General features: G+C 38.7%; 1 protein-coding gene across 12 annotated transcripts in view; it reads left to right on the top strand.

The window, feature by feature from the left end:
- CHD9 (chromodomain helicase DNA binding protein 9) overlaps positions 1-24406 on the top strand; it is an 86473-nt gene extending 62067 nt beyond the window's left edge. For 8 of the 12 annotated variants that reach the window (XM_035121166.3, XM_035121168.3, XM_088671872.1 and 5 more), the window contains 19 exons: positions 4727-4923; positions 5604-5803; positions 6251-6410; positions 7090-7179; positions 7292-7395; positions 7482-7599; positions 8510-8567; positions 8903-8945; positions 9056-9275; positions 9497-9699; positions 10504-11412; positions 13787-13950; positions 15317-15589; positions 16265-16433; positions 17896-18035; positions 19290-19511; positions 19828-19956; positions 20501-20605; positions 21033-24406. In XM_035121166.3, the coding sequence (XP_034977057.1) occupies positions 4727-4923; positions 5604-5803; positions 6251-6410; positions 7090-7179; positions 7292-7395; positions 7482-7599; positions 8510-8567; positions 8903-8945; positions 9056-9275; positions 9497-9699; positions 10504-11412; positions 13787-13950; positions 15317-15589; positions 16265-16433; positions 17896-18035; positions 19290-19511; positions 19828-19956; positions 20501-20605; positions 21033-21896 (4368 nt within the window). In that variant the 3' untranslated portion in view covers positions 21897-24406. The remainder of the gene's footprint in view (positions 1-4726; positions 4924-5603; positions 5804-6250; positions 6411-7089; positions 7180-7291; positions 7396-7481; positions 7600-8509; positions 8568-8902; positions 8946-9055; positions 9276-9496; positions 9700-10503; positions 11413-13786; positions 13951-15316; positions 15590-16264; positions 16434-17895; positions 18036-19289; positions 19512-19827; positions 19957-20500; positions 20606-21032) is intronic. The other 4 variants (XM_088671870.1, XM_035121174.3, XM_088671871.1 and 1 more) reach the window with 3 other exon arrangements.
- Positions 24407-26344: the final 1938 nt, after the last annotated feature.

The raw sequence follows: 26344 nt of genomic DNA, 5'->3' as shown, positions 1-26344 counted from the left end.
ATTCATTTTTGCACTGAACTTACAAGCTTGAGTGTTCTTTTAATTGTCCTATTCAGTTACTTTGCTTTTTAAGTTGAGGCTTATTGTAGCAGTTTTGATTAAATCACTATTGGAGAACTAAGTTAAGTTCTTTGGACGGCAGTATCCTAACTAAAAACATTTCCTACACTAAAATAGTATATGTAGACCTACAGTATGCTTAGAACCGTATATTCCGCATATAAGACAACCCCCAACTTTTCCAGTTAAAATATAGAGTTTGGGATATACTCGCCATATAAGACTACCCCTCTTCCAACGCACACCAAATAAAAATTAAAAAAACATCAGATTTGATTTCAATATGGTAATCCCTGGAGCGCTGCTGCCAGTCAGTGCAGACAGCACTAAGTGAGATGGAACAATGGCCTTGCTTGGTCTTTAAGGCAACTCCATATTCTCCTGTGGGGAGAACTGGGTTTCATTGAAACTTAATGGCCTTTTCTCCACATCCTTTCCTGGGAGAGTTGCCCTTTCGCTATGGCTTCTCCTCACCCCCCCCCCCAAAAAAATCACTAGGGAAAGTCTAAAATGCAATGAATATAAAACCATAAAAACACACACGGGCAGAAGGGGTTCAGATCTGAAGCTACAGTGGGAGAAAAATTAAAGCCTAATTCATGGAGTTGTGTATTGGGGATTGAAGATTAAAAACAACTCAACCCAGAGTAGTCTCTTCTACTCCAGTTCCTTCCACACTTTTGGTCAGTTTATATGCCATAGAATTAAATTGCAAAGCTTGTCTTGGACTATATTACATGTTTAAATACCACCTCATCTTTTTTTAAAAAAACAAACCTCTCATCATACAAAGCGAGTGCATCAAGGAAAACAGTTCAGCCCAGCCTTCCTCCTCAATGTCCTTTTTTATGTTCAGGGAGATTTTCTTGTGGGATAGCATTCAAACATTCAATTTATCCAACTGCAGCCTGAAATGATACTGTCCAGGTAGAGTTTTACAGCTTATATGACTGAATGAATAAACTGACTCTTTTTGAGGCTTTCTCTGGAACAACAAACACTGAAATAATGGCTAATGCTGCCAATTTCTACAAAAGTCCAATACAATACAAGCAGCACGCAAGATTCAATCAAGTTCCAATCAAGTATTATTAGTACAAAAAGAAAACAATAAGAGAACCATGTACAAGTGCTGACACAGAAACCAAAACCAAACGTCAAACAGATAGCATATACAAATAAATACTGAAAGGCAAACCAGTCTTTATGGTCTTTGAGGTTATATAACGGTCAGCTAGGTGGCAGCAGGTCGAACGAGGTGTCAATGGTAGACAGGCTGCCGGCGTTTTTCGCCTCTTTCGCCCATATGACGGGCTTCTTCAGTAGTTTCTCCTTCTGCTTTCAGTTATGTTTAAAGCATTCAAAATCGTATGAAACCACTTATCTTGGCTTAGGCCACAATGCTCAAGTTCTTTTACACAAGGTTCTCTCATGCGGCTTTGATACATTTACATATTCAATTTCTTATATTCAGAGTTTTCTTAGTTTGAGCATGTATTGACTAAGCCATGTCAGGAGGGGGCAATTTGCAGTAAAAAGGGGTAGGTAGAGAGTATGTTTCCCCACCCAGTTAGGGTTTCAGGTGCATGCTTATAATAAGATACTTTTGTTTTTGTAAAGTGAATGCAAGAGTTATGGAAGCACTACTTAGAGTCAACTGTATATAAACTACAGTACCGGTATATGTTTAATGCCCATACTAGAGGCTACTGCCCTGCCCTGACTGAAGCATTTGGTAAACAGTGCTCTTCATTCACTTTGTGGAAGAGGGAGTAAAAAAGCTTCTCACCCCCATTGTTTTGGGGGCATTTCCACTCACCCCAGTGACCCCACAGTTCCTTTTCCCTGGTAGGATTCCAGAGGGCTGAATTGCTCCTTCCGCCCACCTACACAGGAGCGCTCGCTCGTGCAGGCGCTCCTCGACCGTGGCTGTCAAAGCAGCAACGCGCGGGGAGAGAGAGAGAGACGGAGAGATCAGGCAGGGAGAGTCAGCGATCAAAGCAGCAATGCGGGGGGAGAGAGACATGGAGAGATCAGGCAGGGAGAGTCAGCGATCGAAGCAGCAACGCGGGGATAGAGAGACACGGAGAAATCAGGCAGGGAGAGTCAGCAATCGAAGCAGCAACGCGGGGAGAGAGAGAGAGACACGGAGAGATCAGGCAGGGAGAGTCAGCGATCGAAGCAGCAACGTGGGGGGAGAGAGAGAGAGATCAAGGCAGGCAGAGGCAGCAAGAAGGAAAAGGAGCCAGAGAGAGGAGAGTGGGGACACCAGCGAAGAGGCTCCACTCGTTCCCTGGGCGTTCATACGGTCACCGTATACGGCGGGGATGCGGCCACGGCCGTTTTTGAGCTCTCCTGACCATACGCGACGACCACAGATTCTCCTGTCCGGTCTTATATCCGGCGTATAAGATGACCCCCGAGTTTTGAGATGATTTTCTGGGGTTAAAAAGTCGTCTTATATGCCAGAATATACAGTATTTTGTTTACTCGAAGAACTAAACCCCCCCCCCCAATCAAACTTGCCTTATTTTGATCCTTGGAGATAATCTGGAACTAGATTCTGTCAAAAGGAAAATGTATGTTTAAATAGACCACAAACTTGATCTATGAAAGCTTCATTACCACAAGGATACAAATTTTGTACTATAATTAAAATATCTGTTTTTCTTGTTGTGTCATGAGCTTTAAGTGTACTTTTCATTACTTGAGAGAAAATATTTTCGAAAAGGGCAGTAATGTGTCCTGTCTACCTGATCTTTGCTGGATGTTTCCTTACCAATTCACAGAATTGGGAGTGGGAAGCGACAGAAATGTTCTCTCTAACTCAGCAATTATTGACTATTCTTTTTTTCTTTTTCTTTTAAAATCATTTTTATTGATTTTTCAATAAAAACAGCCAATTAACATATCCATCAAATCATAATCATAATCCAATTAAAAACAATAAAATAAAATAAAAAAGAACCAAATTACAATCCAATTTTTAATTATTAATTTTCCCAGGCTTCCCATAGTATGGACCTCTGAAGTATATCTCCAATATCTTCATTCCTGCCTTCATCTTCTTGTTCTCATATTTTCCACATTCCGATCTTAACGCTTTAAAGTTATCCGTCCATGGCTATGTGATTCTCAATCATGTCAGAAATCATATATCCTATCATCCATCAAGTACAGCTTTATTTGTGTACTATATAGAAGGGGGGTTGCTAGACATCCATTTAGCCTTCTCTCTCGCTCATAATGAAGAAATTCTGCAAACAGATGCACTGTCTGTTATCCCAAATCATTGTCTTAAATCATTATAAAGTCAGCTAGCAAGTATTTCCCACTTACCTAAAAAATGGGAGGAATTCTCATTTTTCCGTGCTGCATCATATTAACAAGTGCCATCTTGTTTCTTCTTTTATCTTTATCAAGTCTTTCAGATCTAAGTAAAGCTGCGCAATTGAATACTTAATTATAAATAGAAGTCCATCTGTACTTTTAAAAAAAAGGTTTCTTAAAGAGGCTTGGGATAGAAAAGCAATTGTAGGTATTGAGAAGAAGAAAAAATAACGTACCAATCACCTCTGTAATCCAAACACCATGATGAGTATCTGTTTGAAGTCCGAGCTTAAATACCAGGGACTGTGCAGTTCTGCAGGTTTTTTCTCAGTCTTCTTCGGTCCAGACTATGTCTCTTTATTGTCCAAATTTAATAATTTTATCAAACAAATATTTCCAGCTATGAGAATGACTTCGGAGAGTGCCAGCTGTGTCGTGCTCAGGGACCCAGCGTCCTGCCGCTTGCACCTTGATGCAAGCTGGCAATATTGGACGGTCTACGGGTCTACGAGACAGCCCTCCCCCACCCTGGCAAGTCTGCCAGGGCTAATTACCCCCATATCAGTCCTGAATTACCGGCACGGCTGAGGTCCGATCATGTGGGAGTCAGTCAGCCATTTCTCACTGCCAGAAACAGGAAGCAATTATTGACTATTCTGATCATGAATCAGGAATACCATATCATCCTATGCTGTATTTGAGTGTTCGTAGTATTATTGAAATGCTACCCATACCTAGTTCAACATGCTTTTGTTGATATAGTCAGTTGAAGCCAGTATTAATTCTACTCAGAATAGATCCATTGAAATTAATGGACATGGTTAATGTTGGTTGATTAATTTTAGTGGGTCTTCTCTCAGTATAATTATGTTTGATGTAGTGAAGACACCCTTTTGACAGTGTCACATTTGCCAGGGATTTTATATATGGCAACCTCAGAGAGGATATTCTCGATAGACACTCAGATTGTGGAACTGTCTTGCCCCTCAAATATGGTTGAACCATGTCTTACAAGCTCTAGACACCAAGCGAAGACCTACTTGTTCACCCAGGCTGTTAGTTGAATATCTTGATATTGCACTATGTAAATGGTTATTTGTCAGTGTACATGCTGATTTTCTATCTTACTGTTTATTGGGAAATAGATGCTAAGATTTGTTGTGTTTTAAAATCTTGTGTTTGGAATATTTTAAAATGAAAAGCTGATTGCAAAGTTTATAAAAACAAGTAAAATAATAAATAAAATATCAGACAAGGATGTTTTGATGAATTTTTATCATTTTGTATTTTGAAAATGCTCACTTCTGTTGACTCAGAATATTGTTACATTTTACAGAATAGCTTGGTTATTGACACGCCTAGAATTAGGAAGCAAACAAGGCCTTTCAGTTCTACAAAGGATGAACTTGCTGAGCTATCTGACATTGAAAGTGAAGGGGATGATAAACCAAAACTTCGGAGGCCTTGTGACCGCTCCAATGGATATGGAAGAACAGAATGTTTTAGGGTGGAAAAAAACCTGCTAGTTTATGGGTAAGAATGTTTTTTGTTTCTTTGGTGTAAAGAGAGGCAAAAATATACAATAATAAAATTATTATTGTTGTTGTTTCTTAAATTTCTTTTTCTGTATGGATGGTGTCCCACTTTACACTTGTTATTGTACCAGATTCCAGCAGTGTAGTAGTGATGCTGCAGTACAGTTACAGTGTAGTATGTTGTGGCAATAGACATAATGACTAAAATGCTTACTTATTGATTCAGCAGACCTTAGGATCAGGCCATGTTGCTTTTTTCTATTGCAGAGTGTAACACACACACACATAATGTTACTATAGTTCTTCTCATAAAGAACTGTAGTAACAAAATGTGCCATAATATTTGGGTAATAGAATAGTAGTTATAATAAGCAAAGAGAAAATCTACCTGTGGATATGTTTAAATTATTTATAGATGCAGAAAAAGCTGTGAGAGACCAAACTAATGCTCACAGTCTCACAGATTTGCATAAAACTAGTAGCTTTCCCTATTAGTTTGCAGGATGATAAGGGGAGAAAACCTTAGATTCTCAAAGCAACACCAAAGGGGAAAGTGTTAATGTGTTAGAAATATAAAATTTATCTTTACCTCTTTGCAGCAAAACATTCTACAAGTACAGTAGTCTTAAAGATGCCATTTTTGTTTAAAATATTGATCCAGTGTTAAACTCTAAACAGGTGGGGCCGTTGGAGAGAGATTTTGTCACATGGGCGATTCAAGAGACAATTGAACGAACAGGATGTAGAGATAATCTGCCGAGCCCTTCTAGCATATTGCCTTGTCCATTACAGAGGAGATGAAAAAATAAAAAGTTTTATATGGGACCTTATTACACCAACAGAGGATGGGCAAACTCGAGAGCTACAGAATCACTTAGGTAAGAATCTGTAAGGGTACTATTTTTTGACATGCTTGTGATGAAATTAAAGACTCCTCAAAAGTACTGAAGCATGATACACCTTGTGAAATAAAATGGGGAAAGATGTATTAGAAGATGCGTGTATTCTTCTAATTTCCTATTTTGTGGCTTTGGGGAGAAAAACAGCTGGTGGAGACCATTCTGAATGCACTAATGTATGGGGAGGGTTAAATGACCCCTTCCACTCCATCTGAAACCGCAGCTGCTTTACCTCGGGGAATGTTGAGAGTAATCATGGTATTTTATTACATGTAGGTCTACCCTCTTTTGACGTTTAGCATTACTGTTTGAATTGTCTACACTTGCAATGTTAAGGGAAAACAGGTAGTATTCTCGCTCTTCCTGAAACAAGCAAGTTCTGTCATACCATGCAGTTGTTACATTGTATTTTTCTATGTTGCATAGGTTTGTCAGCTCCTGTACCCAGGGGCAGAAAAGGAAAAAAAGTTAAAACTCAGGCCAGCACTTTTGATATTCATAAAGCAGAATGGCTTCGAAAGTATAATCCAGAGCATTTGTTGCAAGATGATGGATATAAAAAACATATAAAACACCACTGCAACAAGTAAGTAGCAATATAAACACATGATTTAAAGTTTGTCTCCTTGATGTACAAGTAAAACCTTCATACTAAATGCTAATAATCTTTATTAATGTTAACAAGTGAGTTGCTATGGATTACAAAACTAGCATAATTGTAGTAGCCATGTTGTAAACTAGTCTCTATATTTGTACAGTGGTTACACCTTGTGCAGATGCCAAAAGTTGGAAGGGAGGAGGAGCAGACAGGAGGAGAGAACCTGTACATTTTGGCAGGAACTCTCCCTACTCCTGCAAAACAAAAAGTTGTGTGGCATTTGCAGGGAATGTCACCCTCCAAATCACAAATAGTGTGAGCCTGACAGATGTGCATACGAATTGTTCTCATGTTGCCAGAAACTGTTGGCAGCAAACAAGCTTAGTTAGCTGGGACTAAGCATTAGGCCCAAAGCATCAAGGTCATTAGGTATGGAGAAGGTGTGGGGGACTACTTTTATGGACTCATAACCATTAAAATGTTACAGGTGTGTGGAGTGATGAAACTGGCCTCAAAATACACTTGGGAAATTTAAGGTTTTGTCTTAAATTTGTTGATAATATTGCTGAGCATGTTTCCTATATATTTCAAAATAGTAGCTTGTTGAACTAAAATACACTCTGCCCGTGGCTGAAGAATTAATTGTCTTCTATGTGTTTATGTTTAGGGTCTTACTTCGAGTAAGAATGTTGTATTACTTGAAGCAAGAAGTCATTGGTAATGAGTGCTCAAAAGTTTTTGATGGAGTTGAAGCCAGGTACACCATGTTGAGGCTCTTTCCTTTTTCCTCCTTAACTGTAAATAAAGTTGTTTCTCAGAATTCTTTAATTGAGTTGACTTAACACCAGCTTTCTGGGTAACTATTTCAGTGAAATTGACATTTGGGTCCCTGAGCCAGATCATTCTGAAGTGCCAGCGGAATGGTGGGATACAGAAGCAGATAAATCTCTCTTAATAGGAGTTTTTAAGCATGGTAAGTGATAGGGATACTACTTGTTTCTTTTTCACATACAGGTTGCTTGTCTTTTGAATTAATATTAATAAATATCTGTTTCTCAGGTTATGAAAAGTATAACACAATTAGAGCAGATGCAGCTCTCTGCTTCTTGGAAAGAGTGGGAAAACCTGATGACAAGGCAGTCGCTGCAGAACAGAGAGCCAATGACTATATTGATGGGTATGATTTTTTTAAAAAATCACTATTTAAAGTGAATCACCCTCCTTCATTGAGCATGCAAACAAGATAAAGGGTGAGAATCAGCCAGAGCTAAGCCCTTTTAGCGGTGACTTTAAATGCAATTAACAATCGTAAAAAGAAAGCTACGCACTTCTCATTGAATTGAGTATGAGAGAGTTAAATGTATTTTACAGTCCCATTGGTTTTAGTAGGAAAATAAAATGCTTTGTTGTCTGGATTGCGTCCAAAGGTTATACTAGGGTTTGTTTGTTTGTTTGTTTGTTTTACAATAAATGTACAAAATGCTTTTACCCCAAACCAGTCAAATGTGGTCATAGCCCCAAAGGGTCATAGGGCATAGCTGTCATATTTTCCCTTTTCTCGTGAGGAAGCCTATTCAGCATAAGGGAATTTCCCTTAATAAAAAAAAAGGGAGAACTTGACAGCTATGTCAGAGGGCATGAGCTTACAGGCCATGGGAATGAGAGAACTCTTTGTATGCCTCTCATATGCCCATATGGTCCTTTCTCTGAGCATAACATACATGTAACAACAGTGATTCTGCAGTACAGAAATTTGAGGTTATTAGAACACTTGCAAGGTTAAATCTGGGATGAGGAACCTGTTGCCCTACAACTCCCATGAACCCCTGCCAGTACGGCCAGTGATCAGGCATGATGGGAATTGCAGGCCTGCAACATTTGGAGGGCCAGATTGTCCTCCAGATGATAATTATCAGGATACATAGAACAAAACTTTAAATAAAAATGTCCAAGTAGTTAAAACCATAATATATATTCTTTGTAGCAGGTTTTCCCCCCACAAAATAATTTAAAGTTTTCCAGTAGTTAAAACAATTGTATGAAAAAACACATACTTTACAAGCCTGTGCTGAATGTGTATTTTTCAGAGATGTAGAAGACCCAGAATATAAACCAGCCCCAGCAATGTTTAAAGATGACATGGAGGTAATGTGTTGTCAGTATTCTTTTTTCAGTTACACCAAAACTTAAGAGCTGATGAGACACTCATATTTGCTATTGATTGTAAAAATTTATATTGGTTAAAACAGTAATTTTTTAAATTAGTTTCTTGGCAACCTTTCAGTTAAACTATATGCAGATATTTTTGTTTTCTATGGAGAGATTTTGAGCCTCTTAATTTAAAAATGAAGTTAAAATAATCCATATTAAGATGAGTTATTACTATTCTTAGTCAGTCATCTGCAAGATGTGTGACTTGTGCTGTGTCTGAATCATGCCTCTGTTCATTCTGCTTTTTTAATTTAAAAAATCTTTTTTAGGATGATATATCATCACCGGGGGATCTTATAATAACAGATGGAGGTAAAAAAAACACCTCATGATCTTAATATACTACAGTGAATTATTATTTGTATTACATTAGAGCAAAAAACAGAGAATTACCAGCAAATTCTTATGTTCCTTAATTATAGATGGTCAGATGATTGAAGGGGACAAGCTTTATTGGCCAACTCAGTCTGCCTTAACTACACGCTTGCGCCGCCTAATAACAGCATACCAGCGTACTAGTAAGAACAGGCAAACCCAACAGATACAACCTGCATTTCCAGTCCAGGCCTGTGTGATGCAGAATCCATATGAAGAAGCTGCTCTAAATCCAAAAATGGCTGCCAAAATTGAAAGACAACAAAGGTCTGTACATGCTAGGTTTACCAGGTTTAAAAAGCTGATCACAAAAAACATTTTGACTACTTTCTAGTCTATCTTTCTTTGTGCTTTTGGGGGAAAGTTGTTGTTGTTGTTTAGTCGTTTAGTCGTGTCCGACTCTTTGTGACCCCATGGACCAGAGCACGCCAGGCACGCAGGGAAAGTTACTTAATTGGAATTATATTTCTTCTTGCTTTTCAATCTAGATGGACAAGAAGAGAAGAAGCTGATTTCTACAGAGTAGTTTCAACTTTTGGTGTAGTGTTTGATCCTGACAGAGGCCAATTTGACTGGACGAAGTTTCGAGCCATGGCTAGACTACATAAGAAAACGGATGAAAGTTTAGAAAAATACTTGTATGCATTTATGGCTATGTGCAGGAGAGTCTGTCGCCTGCCTTCAAAAGATGGTGGGTTACTTGCTTATTTTTTTCCTTTATGAAAAATAAACAGGCAGCAAAGGCTACAACAACTGTTTTATTGAAAAATGCTAAACCAAACTGTTCTTTGCATGAAGCAGGAGCAACAATATATATAAACAGTTTCCCCCAGCATGTAAGAATAGCAGTCTTTATGTGGACAGAACTCTATTGTATAAGGTGATATTGACTAGACAAAAATCCATCAGACTACAGTATTTTTATTGCATTTTTATATTAGGTAGTCAAAATGCTCAGCACAATTTCCTCAAGCAGAAGGCAGCATATACATGTCTGTGGAGAAGGAATTCTGCAGCTTAGTGACTGCCACAGAAAATGCCTTCTCCTGGTGCTGAAGGTATTTACGATTTTAAATGTTAATGTGAGTACCTTGAATTGATCCTGGAAACTAACTGGCAACTAGTGACACTGTTTTAGAACAGGGGTTATGTGAGTTCTAAATGGACCCTCAGTCAGTATTTCGGCTGCAACTCTTTGAACCAGTTGAAGTTTCCCAGTCATCTTCAAGGTCAGACCCAATTAGAGTATGTTACAATAATCAAATCTGGTAGTGAACAGAGCATGGGATATAGTTTCCAAGTCATCTCTGACCTAAAAAGGTAGTAGCTGATCAACCAAAATTTAAATTAACACTTAATATTACGTTAGACGTTCTAACCTCCTAATCATTACCTTAATTTATCAAGAGAAGAGGAAAGAGTGCTGTTATTTTAAAAGTTAAATTATAATTCCTGTTCTGAGAGTTGTTGATTCTTGTGTGTGTTTCCTGTGCAGAACTTGTGGATCCCAATATTTTTATCCAGCCAATTACAGAAGAGCGTGCCTCTCGAACCTTGTATCGCATTGAACTTCTCAGGAAGGTGCGAGAACAAGCTGTCCGTCATCCACAGATATTTGAGCGATTAAAACTTTGTCAGCTTAATCCAGATTTGCCAGTTTGGTGGGAATGTGGGACTCATGACTGGGATTTACTGATTGGAGCTGCAAAGCATGGGGTTAGCCGAACAGACTACCACATCCTTCGTGATCCTGAACTTTCATTTATGTCAGCCCAGAGGAACTACAGTCAAAGTAAAGTAGCACTTCCAATAACTCCTACACCACTTTTGCATCAGTATCAGATGGTGGTGTCTGCATCTCCTCTTGCACCTCAGGCAAGGCTGCTAGATATCAAAGGGAACACACTTGAGGATACAAAAGTTAAGAATGAAAACCATAAAGAAGATCCACATTCTTCTGGAGAGGAGTCCATATATACTGAGGATATGCGAACAGGAGTAAAGACTGAACCTTTGAGCCCAAATAATGGCACACCATCTCATGCCACAGACCAGAAACCTGTTGTAAAGGCAGACAGTGACAGGCGTATGGTTGCTGCAAGGACAGAGCCCCTAACTCCTAACATTGCTTCCAAAAAACAGAGACCTAACAAGAGGGGATCAGAATCCAGCTCCGATTCAGACTCTGATTCAGATAGATCAACCTGTTCTTCCAGATCATCTTCATCTTCATCCTCCTCTTCATCCTCTTGCTCACGTTCCAGATCAGGATCCAGTTCCTCATCTTCTTCATCTTGTTCTTCAGCGTCATCGTCATCTTCATCATCCTCTTCATCCTCATCGTCATCCTCATCCTCTTCGTCAGAAGAAAGCGACAGTGATGAAGAAGAATCACAAAAGAGGCGTAAGTGCTGTTTCGCTCATTTTCACACTCAGAAGGCTAATTAAGGGCTAATTTGCTTTAAACTTTTGCTGGGAGAAGGTTGACATAAGCCCCTTTCCCCTTAATATAGCATGTAAAGAAATATTTTGAATTGTAGGAAACTCGGGACTATGGGGGTGCCATATAATTCTGTAATCACAAACAGGCTGGAAAAAATATTGTTCTTGCTTTGTGAAAAGTAGAAATGTGGCTTCATGAATTGCAACAGCTGTTGCTGAAAGTTAAATTAGAACTTATTTTTTGCTTTTTCCCCATATTTGATTTCTTTTTTAAAAAAAATTAGGAATGCAACGACAAGAATGCTGCCTAGCCATTCATATTTGATTTTATGTAAATACATAATATGTATTTGATATGTTAACTTCCTTTGCTGTGCATAAAATTAATTTGCAAGAGAGTCTTTTTTGGGGGGGGGAAATACTTAATATTGGTATAAGAGCTCAGTAAAAGTATGGTTTATGCTTTTCTAAAGAGGATATATAGTATATACACTTTGGGCTTTATGATTGAATTATTACACTAAACCTCTAAAGTATTTTGGCAAAGTCAGACTTCTCAGCTCTTCAAAGTAAAATTCCCCATGTATTTTTTAAACAACATCAAGATTATGGATGTAGTTGCTGTTATAGGAATTCTAAGGTCTCATATATATAAATCATATATTCATAAATTTACAAGGCAAACACATACGGTACATAAGTATATAAACCACGTGTCTGAAATAGTACAGGAGAACAATCCTGAAACCATTTTGACTCTCCCAAATTAACCTCAAATATTTCTCTGCAGTGAGGAAGGAAATGGGAAAGCCCTCCCCATTCTCTCTTTGCTCAAATCCTGTTTTAAGGGCATATTTGTGTATGAATAGGGTGAGCCTGTGACCTGTATTTAGGAACTAAGTATTTACCATCACAAAAGAATGGCCAAGCTGTCCAGGTAGAAGAATCAGTGGCCATTATCAAGTATCCTTACAAACAGGAATTTTGTTGGAGACCGCCTCCTTCTGTGATGTATGTATGATGTTTTAGGGGTGGTCTCAGGCTACAGGGTGGGCAACTTCAAAAGTTTATATAAGGGCTTGAGCCCCATTGTTCTGGCTCCCTCCTCCTCCTGCATGTGGTAGTGAACACCCTGTTGCAATAGTTAATAAAGATCAAGCTTACTTGCTGCCTTGCTTCTCAATATTCTCTGGTTGGCCTCTGTTATTTTCTCCTTCCAATAGGACTTTATACTTAAAGACTCTATATGGGCTCTTGGATACCCCATAAGGGAAAAGGAGGAGTTTTTATTTCTTATAACACTGCATTTGCCATGTTCTGGAGTGGTGAATGAAACCAACTTTTGCTAGCATTCACTACTACAGTGTTGAGGCTAAAAAATGTAAGACAGGATTCAGAGACTATAAGGCCTATTCAGAAATTATTTCTTCCTATGGTTATCTCCAGAGAAGGGCTGGACTTAGAAATTCAGGCCAAGCAGTTATTAGCTTGATATCATGCTTTGCAGCCTAGAATGAAGCACTAGGTAACTGATAGAATCAGTTTATTTTGTTCTCTTGGGTTTCTAGCTTTCCATTGTTCCTGTGCTAGTTGCTGTGCACTTGGTTTATCAATTTCTCAGGGGTTAAAATTATTACCCATCAAATTTACCTAGTTATGATATTTTCTGTCTAAGGTTATAGCAGTAAATTGTTCATACCATGATAATCTCATGTCTTGATTTTCAGTGGAATGGCACTTGAGGACTGTTTTGGAACTACTGCCGTAGCAGTTCTCAGCAGTTCTGTTCCTCAGTCTTGAAATGATGGTTTGTAAAGAGCAACTTGTACACCAGTCCTCCTGTGTCTCATGCACAGTTGTCCCACAATGGCATCTGATTCATGCTGTACTGTTTGTGTACAATCCAAAATGTGAGAGCAGTGGGCAATGGTGGTGCTAAGAAGTAATTTCTATTAGAAGATACGATCTAGAATGTTTGATTTTTTTATTAAAAAATCTTTATTTTACTATTTTAGATGTTTGCATACTTGCATAGTATTCAAGGCTCCTGATTAAGATGTCTCAGTTTCCTTCCTTTTTGACATCCAGAAGGACTGGCTGATAAAATACCCTCTTTTGTCCATAGAAGCAATCCAAATTTTATCGGGATAAAAGCTATCAAGTGATATCAAATGTTAGTCATACGGAGAGTAGACCTATCGAAATCACTTGGGTCTACCCTGAATATGACTAACGTTTAATATCACCATTCGTATATCAAATCATTCTGTGTTGCAGAAATAGGGTATCCATTATTGGAAGTTTTATGTTCTAATAACTAAAATTGTTTCCCTCAGCAGAAGGAACGCCTCTTTTGAAAGCATATGATGAAGAGAGTGTAGCTTCCCTAAGCACTGTGCAGGATGAAACCCAGGACAGTTTTCAAATGAATAATGGAACACCAAATTCTAACTGTATCTTACAAGGTGGATATATGTTGGCTGCTTCCTACTGGCCAAAGGTAAGTTAGTAAGCCTGGATCTAAACACATCAAAGAAGTGTTTCAGTTTAAAACGTAAATTTAAACAGGGAAAAAGTGGGCTCCACATCGCCATCTGGTGGACAACATTATATTGCATAGACATGGCATATAAATCACTTTTTCTTTACCAGTCTAGCTGAGTCCTAAGACTGCATGTGTATAAATCTAGATAAATTTCCTTCCAAAAAATATTGAACTTGCTAATTCATTTTCTTCAAACTTCTGAATTTGAGAAGTATATAAATTTGGGCTTCAGTTGCTTCCTGACATGGCTGGGAAGAAGAATTAGTTATTTTATCATTCAGTGTCAGAGATGCCCACTGTACTCCTTTCACTGGCACTACTGCATTTTTTCTATAATTGGAAGCATTAGTACTACTGTGTTCTTGCCTCTTGAACTGGCCACCTCATCTATAATTTCTCCAGCATATGGTGATTCTTTTAGAAGATATGTGATATGGGAATAAATATTCCCCTCAGTCACATGCTGGTGACACCCTGCTCTTTGCCCAGCCACTCAGTTATGCCAGAGATCCCGTTGTCTGCCACCAAATGTTCACTTTCACTATCCATATTACTTCATTTTAGAAGCTACAGTCAATTTTCCTTCCTAAAAGGAAAGGGGTAAGGAGACACAAGAATCTGTTATTGCATCCTGTTCAGAAAAACCCTTCTGACTATTGGCCTGTTCAGACCTGTTTTTTCCCCCCAAGCACTGCCCCCAGCATTTCTGTTCTCTGGAAGTAACTATTAACACTTGGCTGTGGACAAGCTTCCATCCCCGTAACCCCCGTCCCCAAACAGTCACACCAATCCTAAACAGTGATGCTAGCCTGAGTGGAATTTAAAACACAGTTTGTGCATCAGTAGAGAAGGAAGGAAGTATTATTACCCTTCTTATGTACAATGGTACCTCGGTTTATGACAACGAGCCGGTCGCTCCCCGAGTTTGTCGCTCGCCGAAGGCACGCTTCTGCGCGTGTGAAAAACATCGATAGAGCACTTCTGCACGCGCACTGCACAGATTGCTTCTGCGCATCTGTGCGCGGGGAACCTGGATGTAAATACTTTGGGTCTGCGGCGGTCGCTCTCCGAGTTCGTCGTAAATGGAGGCAGTCACAAACTGAGGTTCCACTGTACAAAGCAAGAGAAGTCATAATGCCAAATTATGTCCACAATCAGAAGAAAATATTTGTTAAGTGATAGATCAAAACTCTCCTGATGATCCTGCAGCCTTGCCACATTTTGTTGGTTGTTTATTAATTACTCAGATTAATTTAGCAAGTTGTTTAACTGTTGAGATAGAAAAGTAGGCTATTAACTGCCTTCTTTCTATTCCTTCTAGGATCGGGTTATGATTAACCGTCTGGATAGTATTTGTCAAACAATATTGAAAGGTAAATGGCCTTCAGCACGGAGAAGTTACGACAGCAATACCGTGGCTTCATTTTATACCACCAAGCTTTTAGACAGCCCGGGTGCCGCTGCAGAGCCCAGTGAGCCCAGTGTACCAGCACCTCCAAGTGCAGATGTTAAAGAAGAAAATGATCAGTCACCACAGATGTCAAAGGTGAAGAAGCATGTACGGGAAAAGGAGTTTACAGTGAAAATCAATGACGTATGTTTATTTTTATCGCCCTAGGACCTGATTGCGATTGCGGTGTGCAGCATGCTTTACCTACAAGTGGCTGCCTGCTCTCAATCTTATTTCCTTCACACACACATTTATGGGTGTTTTTGGATAAATTTCTATGGGGCATCCCCCCTTTAAAAAAAAAAGAATTCAGAATTGATCAACAAATGACAACAATTCTTGGACTTTTGAAGCCTTGCTGGTGGGATGCTTTCTCATATAGCCTTTTTTTTTTGCTGTCTTTAGTACTGAAGGTGCTTTCCAGAGTGTCTAGCTCTTCTGAACTCAGTCTTGAATGTCTGAAAACAGGAACTTCCAGATATCCAGTTTTTAAATGCCCTTGGTGAACAAATCAGAACAATTATTCACATACTCAGAATTCCTTAGGCTCATATGCTAAAGGTCAATAGTAATGCATACTAATGAATACAAATCATTTATAATAATTAACTTGATATTCACAAATTTATGTTTTAATACATACTTATTTATAAAAGTATTCAGTTGCAGTCATTACTGACTAAAGGCTGCCAGTTACTTAGATGTGTGTGAGAGAGAAGATCAATTCTTCCTGAAAGAAATTGCAAATGAAGATCTTCAGCTATTTCATTGGTTTGTTCTTCCCAAAGAAATGTGCTAACCCTCATGTTTGTTTAACAGGAAGGAGGTTTGAAATTAATTTTTCAGAAGCAGGGGCTTTCTCAGAAAAGACCATTTGAAAGTGAAGATGGTACATTAGGACAGCAGCAATACCTTGCCAGGCTACAGGAACTCCAGAATGCTTCAGAGACCAGCCTTGCCAATTTCCCAAAGTCTTTGCCAGAGTTGGGTAAGCATTGTGTGAAAGCCAGTGTTTAATGCCAAAAGGTTTGCTACTTAGATATTGTATTAATAAATTTTTGGATTGCCATTCCAAGCTGTTTAACTGTCTGTCACCTAGTTTTACTAATGTGATAAGCTTGGTTCTGTGCTGTGACACTTCATACTGCAGGTGGGTGCTCAGCTGGATGCTATGTCGTACACAAAAGTGTTCCCTGCACATATTAAACTGGTATGTCAGAGAGAGAGAGAAGACCAGACTAGAATCTCTCTCCATGGCTCGCTAACAAGGAATGTTATGAAGTACCATTCAATCGCATCCCCGTTTGCAGTATGATGTGGTACAGTTTGAAGAGATTGTTTTGTAGCTCCTTACAACCATTTCTGTTCTTAACTTCCCTGAACAATTTAGTGTTATCAGTAAATGTGGCCACCTCACTTGCTTGTCCCTAACTCTGGAACATTTATGAACAAGTGTATTCTATTACTGCCATTGATGATTGCGTAAGTGAAAAAATGCATACACTTCAAATAATTTGGATAATGTTCTAGCTAGAACCTAACTGGAATAAGTAAGAATGTTACAGCTTTACAGGCTGAATGGCAACTCTTTTTGAAGGAAGAGCTGTAGCATAAAGTAATGGTGATAAGTGAGCTGAGAAAATGCTGAGGTTTTCTTTGGCCTTGACAAGATACACTAGGCTACAATCTGTATGTTTGCATGCCAGTTATTCCCCTGGTGTCAGGTTGTAATTGTGGAGAGAAAATAATATAGAGCCTATTGAAGTTGGGTACTTTGACATCAATATTGATAAGTATGCCACATAATCCTGGAGTAGTACAGCGGCGGGGCATATGCCCGCGCTGCCCAGGGTGGACGCGCTTCCGAGGGGGGGGCGGGGCACGAAGGGTGCCCTCCCAGGTACTGGATAGCCACTCACGTGCACAGAGTGGTGCGCACACCCTGCAGCCAGGGGCGGAGCGAGCTGCCCATGGCAGACATTCGGCCCATCACCCGCCCATGACTCCCAACCCTCCCCCAAGCTGTCAAAGGGAAGGGGGAAGGGGAGAATGCCGCCAGCAAAGTGGTGCAGCTCCCCCCTTCCCCCGACGGCTCAGGGTAGGCTTGGGAGTCGCAGGCGGGCGGCGCTCCAAATGTCACCTCCCTCAGCAAAGACACCCGGGGCAGTCCGCCTCCACCGCACACCCCTTCCTCCTCCCTTGGGATGGTATTCAACTAACTTTTCTTCAGTGCATACCCAGATAAATTAATGAACCTTAGTCATGTTCTTAATTTGAATGGGCCTACTCAGATTAAAACTCAACTAGCGTCTCATAGATACGCTAGAACCTTTTTCTATAAATTCATTCTACTTTCAATGACTTTTTTTGTTGCTGCTTTTTCAGTTGTTCATATTTATTTGGGGGGGAGTCTTTTGTTGCTAATTTTATGCAACTGATAATTTGATTAGGAACTTCCAGTCAATCAACAGCTACTGCAAATGGAATAATAGTTGATGACCAGCCTGTAATGAAAAAGAGGAGAGGAAGGAGGAAGAATGTGGAAGGAGTAGATATCCTGTTTATAAATAGAAACAAAGCACCTAACCACGTAAGCCAATGTGAATTGATATTTTAAGTATACATGCTGTTCTGATGTAAATGTTATTAATTTTGAAAGCTTTCATGTCTTTATATTGGCCAAATAGAAGCTGTCCTGCCAGCCTGCGTCAGTAGATTTCCTGTATTGTACTACTGGTATTAGCTTTGACATTGATATTACAAAAGGCATTGACATTCCCATCCAGCATCTTATTTAATCAGGTTCATGTATTTTTGCAAGACAAAACTTTTTTTAGCAGGGTTGACATCTTGAATATGTAAATGTGATGTTTGCTTTCCATTAAATATCTATCTCTAGGTTTTCTTAATAGAATTATAGAATTGTAGGGTTGGAAGGGACCCCAAGGGCCATGCAGTCCAACGCTTTGTAATGTAGGAATCTCAACTAGATTGTACATGACAGGTGGTCATCCAAACTCTGCTTAAAAACTTCCAGTGAAGGAGAGTCCACTACCTTCTGAGAGAGTTCATTCCACTGTCAAACAGGTCTTACTGTCAGAAAGTTCTTCCTCATGTTTAATCAGAATGTAGTTTCTTGTAACTTAAAGCCATTGGTTCAAGTCCTATCCTCTGGAGCAGGAGAAAACAAGCTTGCTCAATCTTCCTTTAGATCAGGCACCCCCAAACTTCGGCCCTCCAGATGTTTTAGACTACAATTCCCATCTTCCCCGACCACTGGTCCTGTTAGCTAGGGATCATGGGAGTTGTAGGCCAAAACATCTGGAGGACCGCAGTTTGGGGATGCCTGCTTTAGATACTTGAAGGTCACTATCATCTCTTCTCTCAGTCTCCTTTTATCCAAGCCAAACATACTCAACCATTCCTCATAAGGCTTGGTTTCCAGATAGTTTATAATTCTGGTTGCCCTCCTCTGCACTTGTTCCAGCTTGTCAATATCATTCTTAAATGGTGGTGCCCGGAACAGGACACATTACCCCTGGTGTGGTCTGACCAAGGCAGAATAGAGTAGTGCTATTACTTCCTTTGATTTGGACACTATACTTCTGTGATGCAGCTCAAGAGAGAGCTCTCAGACTGCAATCGGCAATCTCCAATCAACTAAGTCAGGCATAGGCAAACTCAGCCCTCCAGATGTTTTGAGACTACAATTCCCATCATCCCTGACCACTGGGCCTGTTAGCTAGGGAACATGGGAGTTGTAGTTCCAAAACATCTGGAGGGCCGAGTTTGCCTATGCCTGAACTAAGTAGAACAGTACTCATAACACTTTGTATTTCTGCAGGTTTGCCATAGCATTAATGTCCCTCAGGTTGCTCCAGGAATAAACCCAGCACTTCCATATGTACCATCCCACGGCGTGTGTGATGCAGAAAGCCCAGTTCCAGTTATTAACTTGAAAGATGGAACAAGACTTGCGGGTGATGATGCCCCTAAAAGAAAAGATTTGGAGAAATGGTTTAATGAACATCCTGGCTATGTTGAAGATTTAGGAGCTTTTATTCCTGTAAGTATTTCCATTCATTCCAACTGTGCTGTGATATTTGAATATAGCAAGCAAATTCTGTGTAATATTCATCTTTTAAAAAAGGATTGTAATTTTGAACACACTATGAGTACATATATGATAATTTAAGCATGGTTTGAGGCCAATTTAAAAAGTTGTGCTTAATATAAAACTCACTGTGCAGCATATTTAAGAAGTAGAACCTTTGTTAAGTAGGTCCTTAAGCATAAATATGTTATTCATAAGCAGCTTGAATAGTAGTGAGGACTCATATATATATAAATATATATATATATTTTTAATTCTGCTACCACAGAAAATGCAGCTTCATGAAGGAAGACCCAAACAAAAAAGGCACCGTTGTCGCAATCCTAATAAGCTGGATATTAATAGCCTTACTGGGGAAGAACGTGTTCAACTAATCAATAGAAGGAATGCTAGAAAGGTATTTCTTTAATTTTTGTCATCCAGACATTCCAGCTTGGTGCCCTACCTCAAGGACCGCCTCTCCCTATATAAACCGTCACAGACTTGCTTTCATCATCAGAGGCCCTTCTTTGTGTGCCTCCTCCAGAGGGTGGCAACACGAGAACGGGCCTTTTCTTTAGTGGCTCCCCGTTTGTGGAATGCTCTCCCAAGGTAAAAACATTCCTCTTCAACCAGGCCTTTGGCTGATTAATATTCTACTGCCTTTAAATGTGTCTGTGGGAAGGAAAGGTTATTATTTTGCTGTTTTGTTTCAGTTATTTACTTGTTTTTATCCTGTATTTTATTCTGTGAACTGCCCTTAGATCTTATGATGAAGGGTGGTGTATTATTATTATTATTATTATTATTGTTATTATTAATAATAATAATAATGTGTCACCATAACTATTCTAGAACAGACAGAAACAAAATAGCTTGTTAAGCTATGAGTGCAAACTGAGTGTTGGATCCATGAAGTATACTGATAAATGTTTGATCCATTTTTGATCCTTACATTTCAGGTAGGAGGTGCTTTTGCTCCACCACTGAAGGACCTGTGCAGATTCCTGAAAGAGAATTCTGAATATGGAGTAGCTCCTGAATGGGCAGATGTTGTAAAACAATCTGTGAGTACTGGAGGGGGTGTCATAATTTTGTAGCTTTACTTACCAAAGAAAGCAGGTTAGCCTTAAAGCAGTGTGATCCCTGTTTTAAGCAGTTTGGAAACAACTAGGAAAATTTTCAATCTTGAGACCACTCTTGCTTATTTGTATTGTTATGTGCCATGTACATTGAAGGCACTATATGAAGTAAAGTTCAAAAGCTGTAAAAGGCAGCTTTTGCAAATGACTTCATTTAAATTATTTTTCTGGCTTCCAGCTAACATTCGTAACTATGCTATATCTATTCTACCATATTATCGGCAGATTGCTATGTTTGAAATTGATTTTAATACTTATTTTCTCAATTTAGCTACACCATATTTTTAAGATGCAGAAATAGGTAGCTGCGTTAAAGAATGCAATAACACAAGTTTCATTTTTCCCCTCTTAGGGATTTCTTCCTGAAAGCATGTTTGACCGTATTCTCACAGGGCCTGTTGTGCGAGAGGAAGTAAGCAGGAGAGGGAGAAGACCTAAAAGCGAGATTGCTAAGGCAGCTGCTGCTGCAGCAACAGCAACAGCAAGCATACCGGTCAACCCTTTGTTAGCCAATGGGCTGCTGCCAGGGGTGGATCTATCTACTCTCCATGCCTTACAGCAAAATCTGCAAAATTTTCAGTCACTGCAAGTGACAGCAGGCTTAATGGGAATGCCAACTAGTTTGAACACTGCTGGGGAGGCGAAAAACATGGCTGCTGTGTTTCCTATGCTGCTTTCAGGAATGGCTGGCTTACCAAATTTGCTAGGAATGGGAGGACTCCTCACAAAATCTACAGAATCTGTTTCCGAGGAAAAAAAGGGAAATGACTCAAGAGAGCCCGACGGGAAAAAAGAAAGGACAGAGAGCCAAAATGCACATAATGGTGGAGAAAACTCTGTGTCGGGTTCTCCTTCCACATCATCTGCTGCTGCTGCAGCCGCCAGCCCCCTTGCTCTTAACCCCTTACTGTTGTCCAATATACTTTATCCAGGGATGCTTCTCACTCCAGGCCTTAATCTCCATATCCCAGCTTTGTCCCAATCTAATATTTTTGATGTACAGAACAATGAAAACAATGGCACAGGCACAGCCAAGCAAACAGAAGAAAAGGAGGAAAATTCTAGGGTTAAAGATCAAGAGGACAAAAGGGGAGCAGAGCCTAGCTCTCGCAATGAAAACAGCACAGATGAGGGTTCAGAGAAAGCCGATGCTTCCTCTGGGTCAGACAGTACATCGTCCTCGTCTGAGGATTCAGATTCTAGTGATGAAGACTGACCCCAAACTCTGCACTTAAATTATAAACTGATTTTGAATTTATTCTTGAATTATTTTGTTGTAAATAACCAGTGTTGAGTGAGTGCATCAATAATTTAATGAACGAACATTTCAGTATTTGTTTAGAAGTGCAAACTGCTTTCAAAGACGTTTTGCATGTAATATTTCTTGAAGTTCATAAGTTTCTGAACTTGTATGTACTATCAAATACACAATTGTGTAAAAAAAAGAATTACAGCAAAAGGCATTATAATTTTGTTTGGGGGGTTAATTTTTAAAAAAATGCTTAGTAAGAGCTGTATATTTAATATATTTGTAGTGAACACAAAATTCTTTATGCGCATTATTGATTTAATTTGAATATAGTTTTACAGCCTCCTTGACACCTATAATTTACAGATCAAAACTCAGCAATAATTTGGGCAGCTAATGAATGTCATGAAAGCTGTAGAAACTACATCACCATCCATTGTTTTAATTACAAGAAAATGCTCTAGTGTTGTGATGCACTGCTGATGTTTCCGATTCAGGTACAACTCTGTTTTAAAAGAAAAGTTTCCCATTCAGCCAATTAGATTGGCTACTTGTTACCTCAGCTGAGTTAGTTTAGGAAGTTTACATTGGTTTCTCTACTTGTTTTCATATTCTGCTTTGCTTTTTAAAGGCATCCTGTGTATGTTAATTTTGCAAGGGAAATTACCATTACCATTTGCACTCTTGTAATAATAGTCACAAAAATCCCTTTCTTACTTTCTTCGACACCATGGATACCTTTTTAATGTTAAGATTTTGCTCCTTCTACAGCCTTCATGTTGTTGAGGAGCTGTATCCACAAGCTGAAATAATTCAAAGTGCCACTTCAACACTGCATACTTCATGTTATAAGGATAAGGATTAGATCCTTGTGAAAATGGCTTGTTTGTTTTGTTTGTTTTTCTTTTGTGTATGTTTGTCATGTAAACTCCTGTAGTTACCAGTTAATAATGGTAAGAGGAAATGTAGTCATGTTTAAAAATACTCATATTTCTCTACAGGTTTGAATTTGACTATGTAGAATAATGTTACCCAAAATCAAAATTTAGGGTATCATCTATCTGTTAGTTGTAATAATGCTTAGTTGCCCAATAACCTAACTTTAAAAAAGCACTTTCAACAATGATGTGAGAAATGTGTTCCATGAAACCATGGTATGACAGTGCTTATAAAGCATCTGTTTGAATACAGATCCTTAGAACCTTACTGCATAAAATCAGATATGTGATAGGATTCCTTGTTCTGCTGAAGCTGCTATTACTCTGACATGGTAGAACCACAGATTCACACCATACAGTAGAACTGAGGTGAAAAGGTGTGAGCTTGTATTAATTTCACTTGTGGTCCAAGAATAGGCAAGTTGAGTGAATGGGTAAAAAAATACTGATGATATAGTAAGTGAGAAATCTTTTCAAAAGGAAATAATTTAGTATTTTGATAGTTCTGTTGCTTGCTTGTACAGTAAACAAGACTGTGTTGTTTTTTACCAAGATCTTTACCAATAAAAAATAAAGTTTGTACATGCAAAATTATTAACCCCTTTGACTAGAAAGCAGTATTACATGTAATTACAGTTATAAAAGTATCATTTGGATTGTGCTGGTTTACTGTATTTTCCCTCCCCAGAATAGTATGACTTGTTTGGCCCTTCAGTGTCTTAGCAATAGTCAAAACATGCCACAAGAAAAGGGGTAGCAATTATTCATCATGAAAGGATGTATTACATATTTAATATTTTGCCCTTTGTAATATAGCACTTTTATTTATCTTGTATGTATCCATGATATAGCCAAAGTTTTCCAAACACGGTTGTTGACTTAGTCAATGGAGTATTTCAACAATATCACTTTGCACCATACCCCTACGTACCTCCCCCCAAAAGAAATCCTAAACATAATTTTTAATAAATTTATGAAAGAAAGTATTTTCCTAATTATGGTCAAGTGAATTTTACTTACCATTCTAGTGATATCTCTCTGTAATAAGGCAATTTTACAGTTTCAATGTGTGACTGAAAGATTTGAATATGAAGTAAAGGTGTGGTTTTTTTAATCAGCATCAGTTGAAAGGTGAGAAATATGTAGCTCTGTCGGCTAAACAATATGCAAGTGTGACTGCATAAAGTCAAGGGTTGTAAAGGAGCCTTTTATTAGAATTACATTAATACTGAAATTTCAGTACAAAAGATATCCAATATGGTGAAGAAGTGTATGTTGGTAGTGACTAAAAAGAAATTTAGCTCTTATTGCCTTGTATTTCTATCCCTTGTTTCAGGCTTCATGATCCGTCTTAGTCCTGTTTTTCTTTTGGACATTTTGCAATATTTGCCAGTTGTGTTCTGTGTAGTCTGAATTTGCTTTCTTGTAGTTGAAAAAGCGTCTTAAAGTCATTTGTAATTTATTGATTTACTTTCTATGATGTTCTATAGAGCAAATGGAAGTTTAATTATTTTTTATTAAACATATTCTTTGACAACCCATGATGTTGGCCTCAATACATTAAAAATGCCTTTTAGTTATCACACAATGTAGTTAAGCTTGAGCAAAAAGTAAACAGTTATTACAGCAATATTGGAGGAGCTAAATATCTGAAGCTATTCAGTTTACAGAATTTGTGGTATCAATTTTCTGCAATTCATATGAGCGGCTTATACTGAATGTGCCGGTAATATGAGTTGTCAAAATAGTTTTGTCTTGCCAGAGGTATTATATGGTAAGGTTTTGTATTAAAACATCAAGAAATACTTTAAAGGCTATAGTTTAGAGACCAGGTGAATGCTGAATACTAGAAAATGTTCTGCATCCTGCACTTGTCTTGGCAATTAGTGGTGGAATGTGCTTCCCTAAGATTCATTCAGTTATACTTCATCATTAGAGTATAATTTGAAAAACATTGTAGGATTGATGCAATACACAACTGCACCTTGGCATTTGCCAGTTACCTGAAAATGCATAATCAAACTGATTTCATGGAACTAAAATGTGTGCATTAGGTCCTATCTGTGTTACGGCACATCATTAATTTTGGAACCTCATAAATTGGAGGACAATGTTAGCTAATTTAAAATGGTTCTTAGGTTTATATGATTAAAATATAAGAGAGTTAATCCAGCAGGTTGGGAATTGTTTGCATATAAATTTTCCATACTTTCATCTGCACTACATCAAACTGGTTTTGGGATTACCCTAAATTTCAGAAGCAACTTGGTGTAGGTGAAAAGAACTGATATCAACTAAAAGTATAACGCTGTATGGCTAGATGCTTCCTTGAGATCTTTGCCAACATACTGAGGCATCTAACTTAGACTCATGGCATGCATTTTTGTGATAATAGCAGCGTGAAGCATCTAACTTAGACTCATGGCATGCATTTTTGTGATAATAGCAGCGTGAAGTTCTTTCCTTCAGCCAACGCTGGTTTTGCTACAATACCATGTTAGAAATGTCATATGGATGGTTACTGCATGCTTTCAACCTCTGGAGTGAACTTTGTTTTGTTACCATATCAGATAGTGAATAATTTTATATGAAATATATTCTGCCATTTTCTATGGAAGTTATAAAAATACAAATTAAGTAGTGCAGTGGGGATTCTGGTAGTATGTATGCTAACACCCATGGTAGATTACTTTTAGCTAGGGGGTGCAATGCAAAAAGAATCTCATAACTGCAGAGTTGAAAGCGATCCCAGAGGTCATCTTCAAACCTCTTGCAATGCAGGAATTGCAGCCAAATAATCCCTGGCGGAGGTCATCCAACAACTGTTTAAAAACCTCAGATGAAGGAGAATTCACCACCTTCCATGGTAATCTGTTCCACTATTGAACAGCTCTTACCATCAGAAAGTTTTTTATCGTTTAGTCAGAATTTCCTTCCTTGCAATTTGAATCCTTCGGTTCAGGTCCTATCCTCCGGAGCTGCAGAAAATAAGCTTGAGTCAAGCCTTTCAGATATTTACAAACCATGGATACAGTTGGTAGGCATGTGCTTATAGAATTGTATAACATTTCTCATTTGTCTGAATGTAAACATGGCAAATACTTTTAAATTTATAAACAAGGGCTTTTGTTGATTATGGGCATGCTACAGATTAGAAAACATGACAAGAATGGAAACAACACTATGAGCCTGGTTCGAACTGTATGCTGATCAGTGGTTCTAGAGGGGGACCCTGTATCGCAAACCAATTTTTCTGTGGATGCATTTCAGTCCAAATTTTAATTGCTACTCGGCTTCTTGCAGTCCACACCAGCATACAATACTTGGTGTATCTGGGGTGTGTTTTTCTATCCCATTCCCTTGAATCGCTGCTCCCACTCACCACACTACTACCTTTATCCATGATGGGCATCCGCACCATTTTTATTTTTAAAAAAACAGGAAATATGAAAAAGCAAACCACCGGTTTTATCCAGT

This window comes from Zootoca vivipara, chromosome 6 (assembly GCF_965207765.1).
Source record: "Zootoca vivipara chromosome 6, rZooViv2.hap1.1, whole genome shotgun sequence".
Taxonomy (NCBI): Eukaryota; Metazoa; Chordata; class Lepidosauria; order Squamata; family Lacertidae; genus Zootoca; species Zootoca vivipara.
Note: the sequence above shows the minus strand (reverse complement) of the source record. Positions and strands in the feature narration are given on the sequence as shown.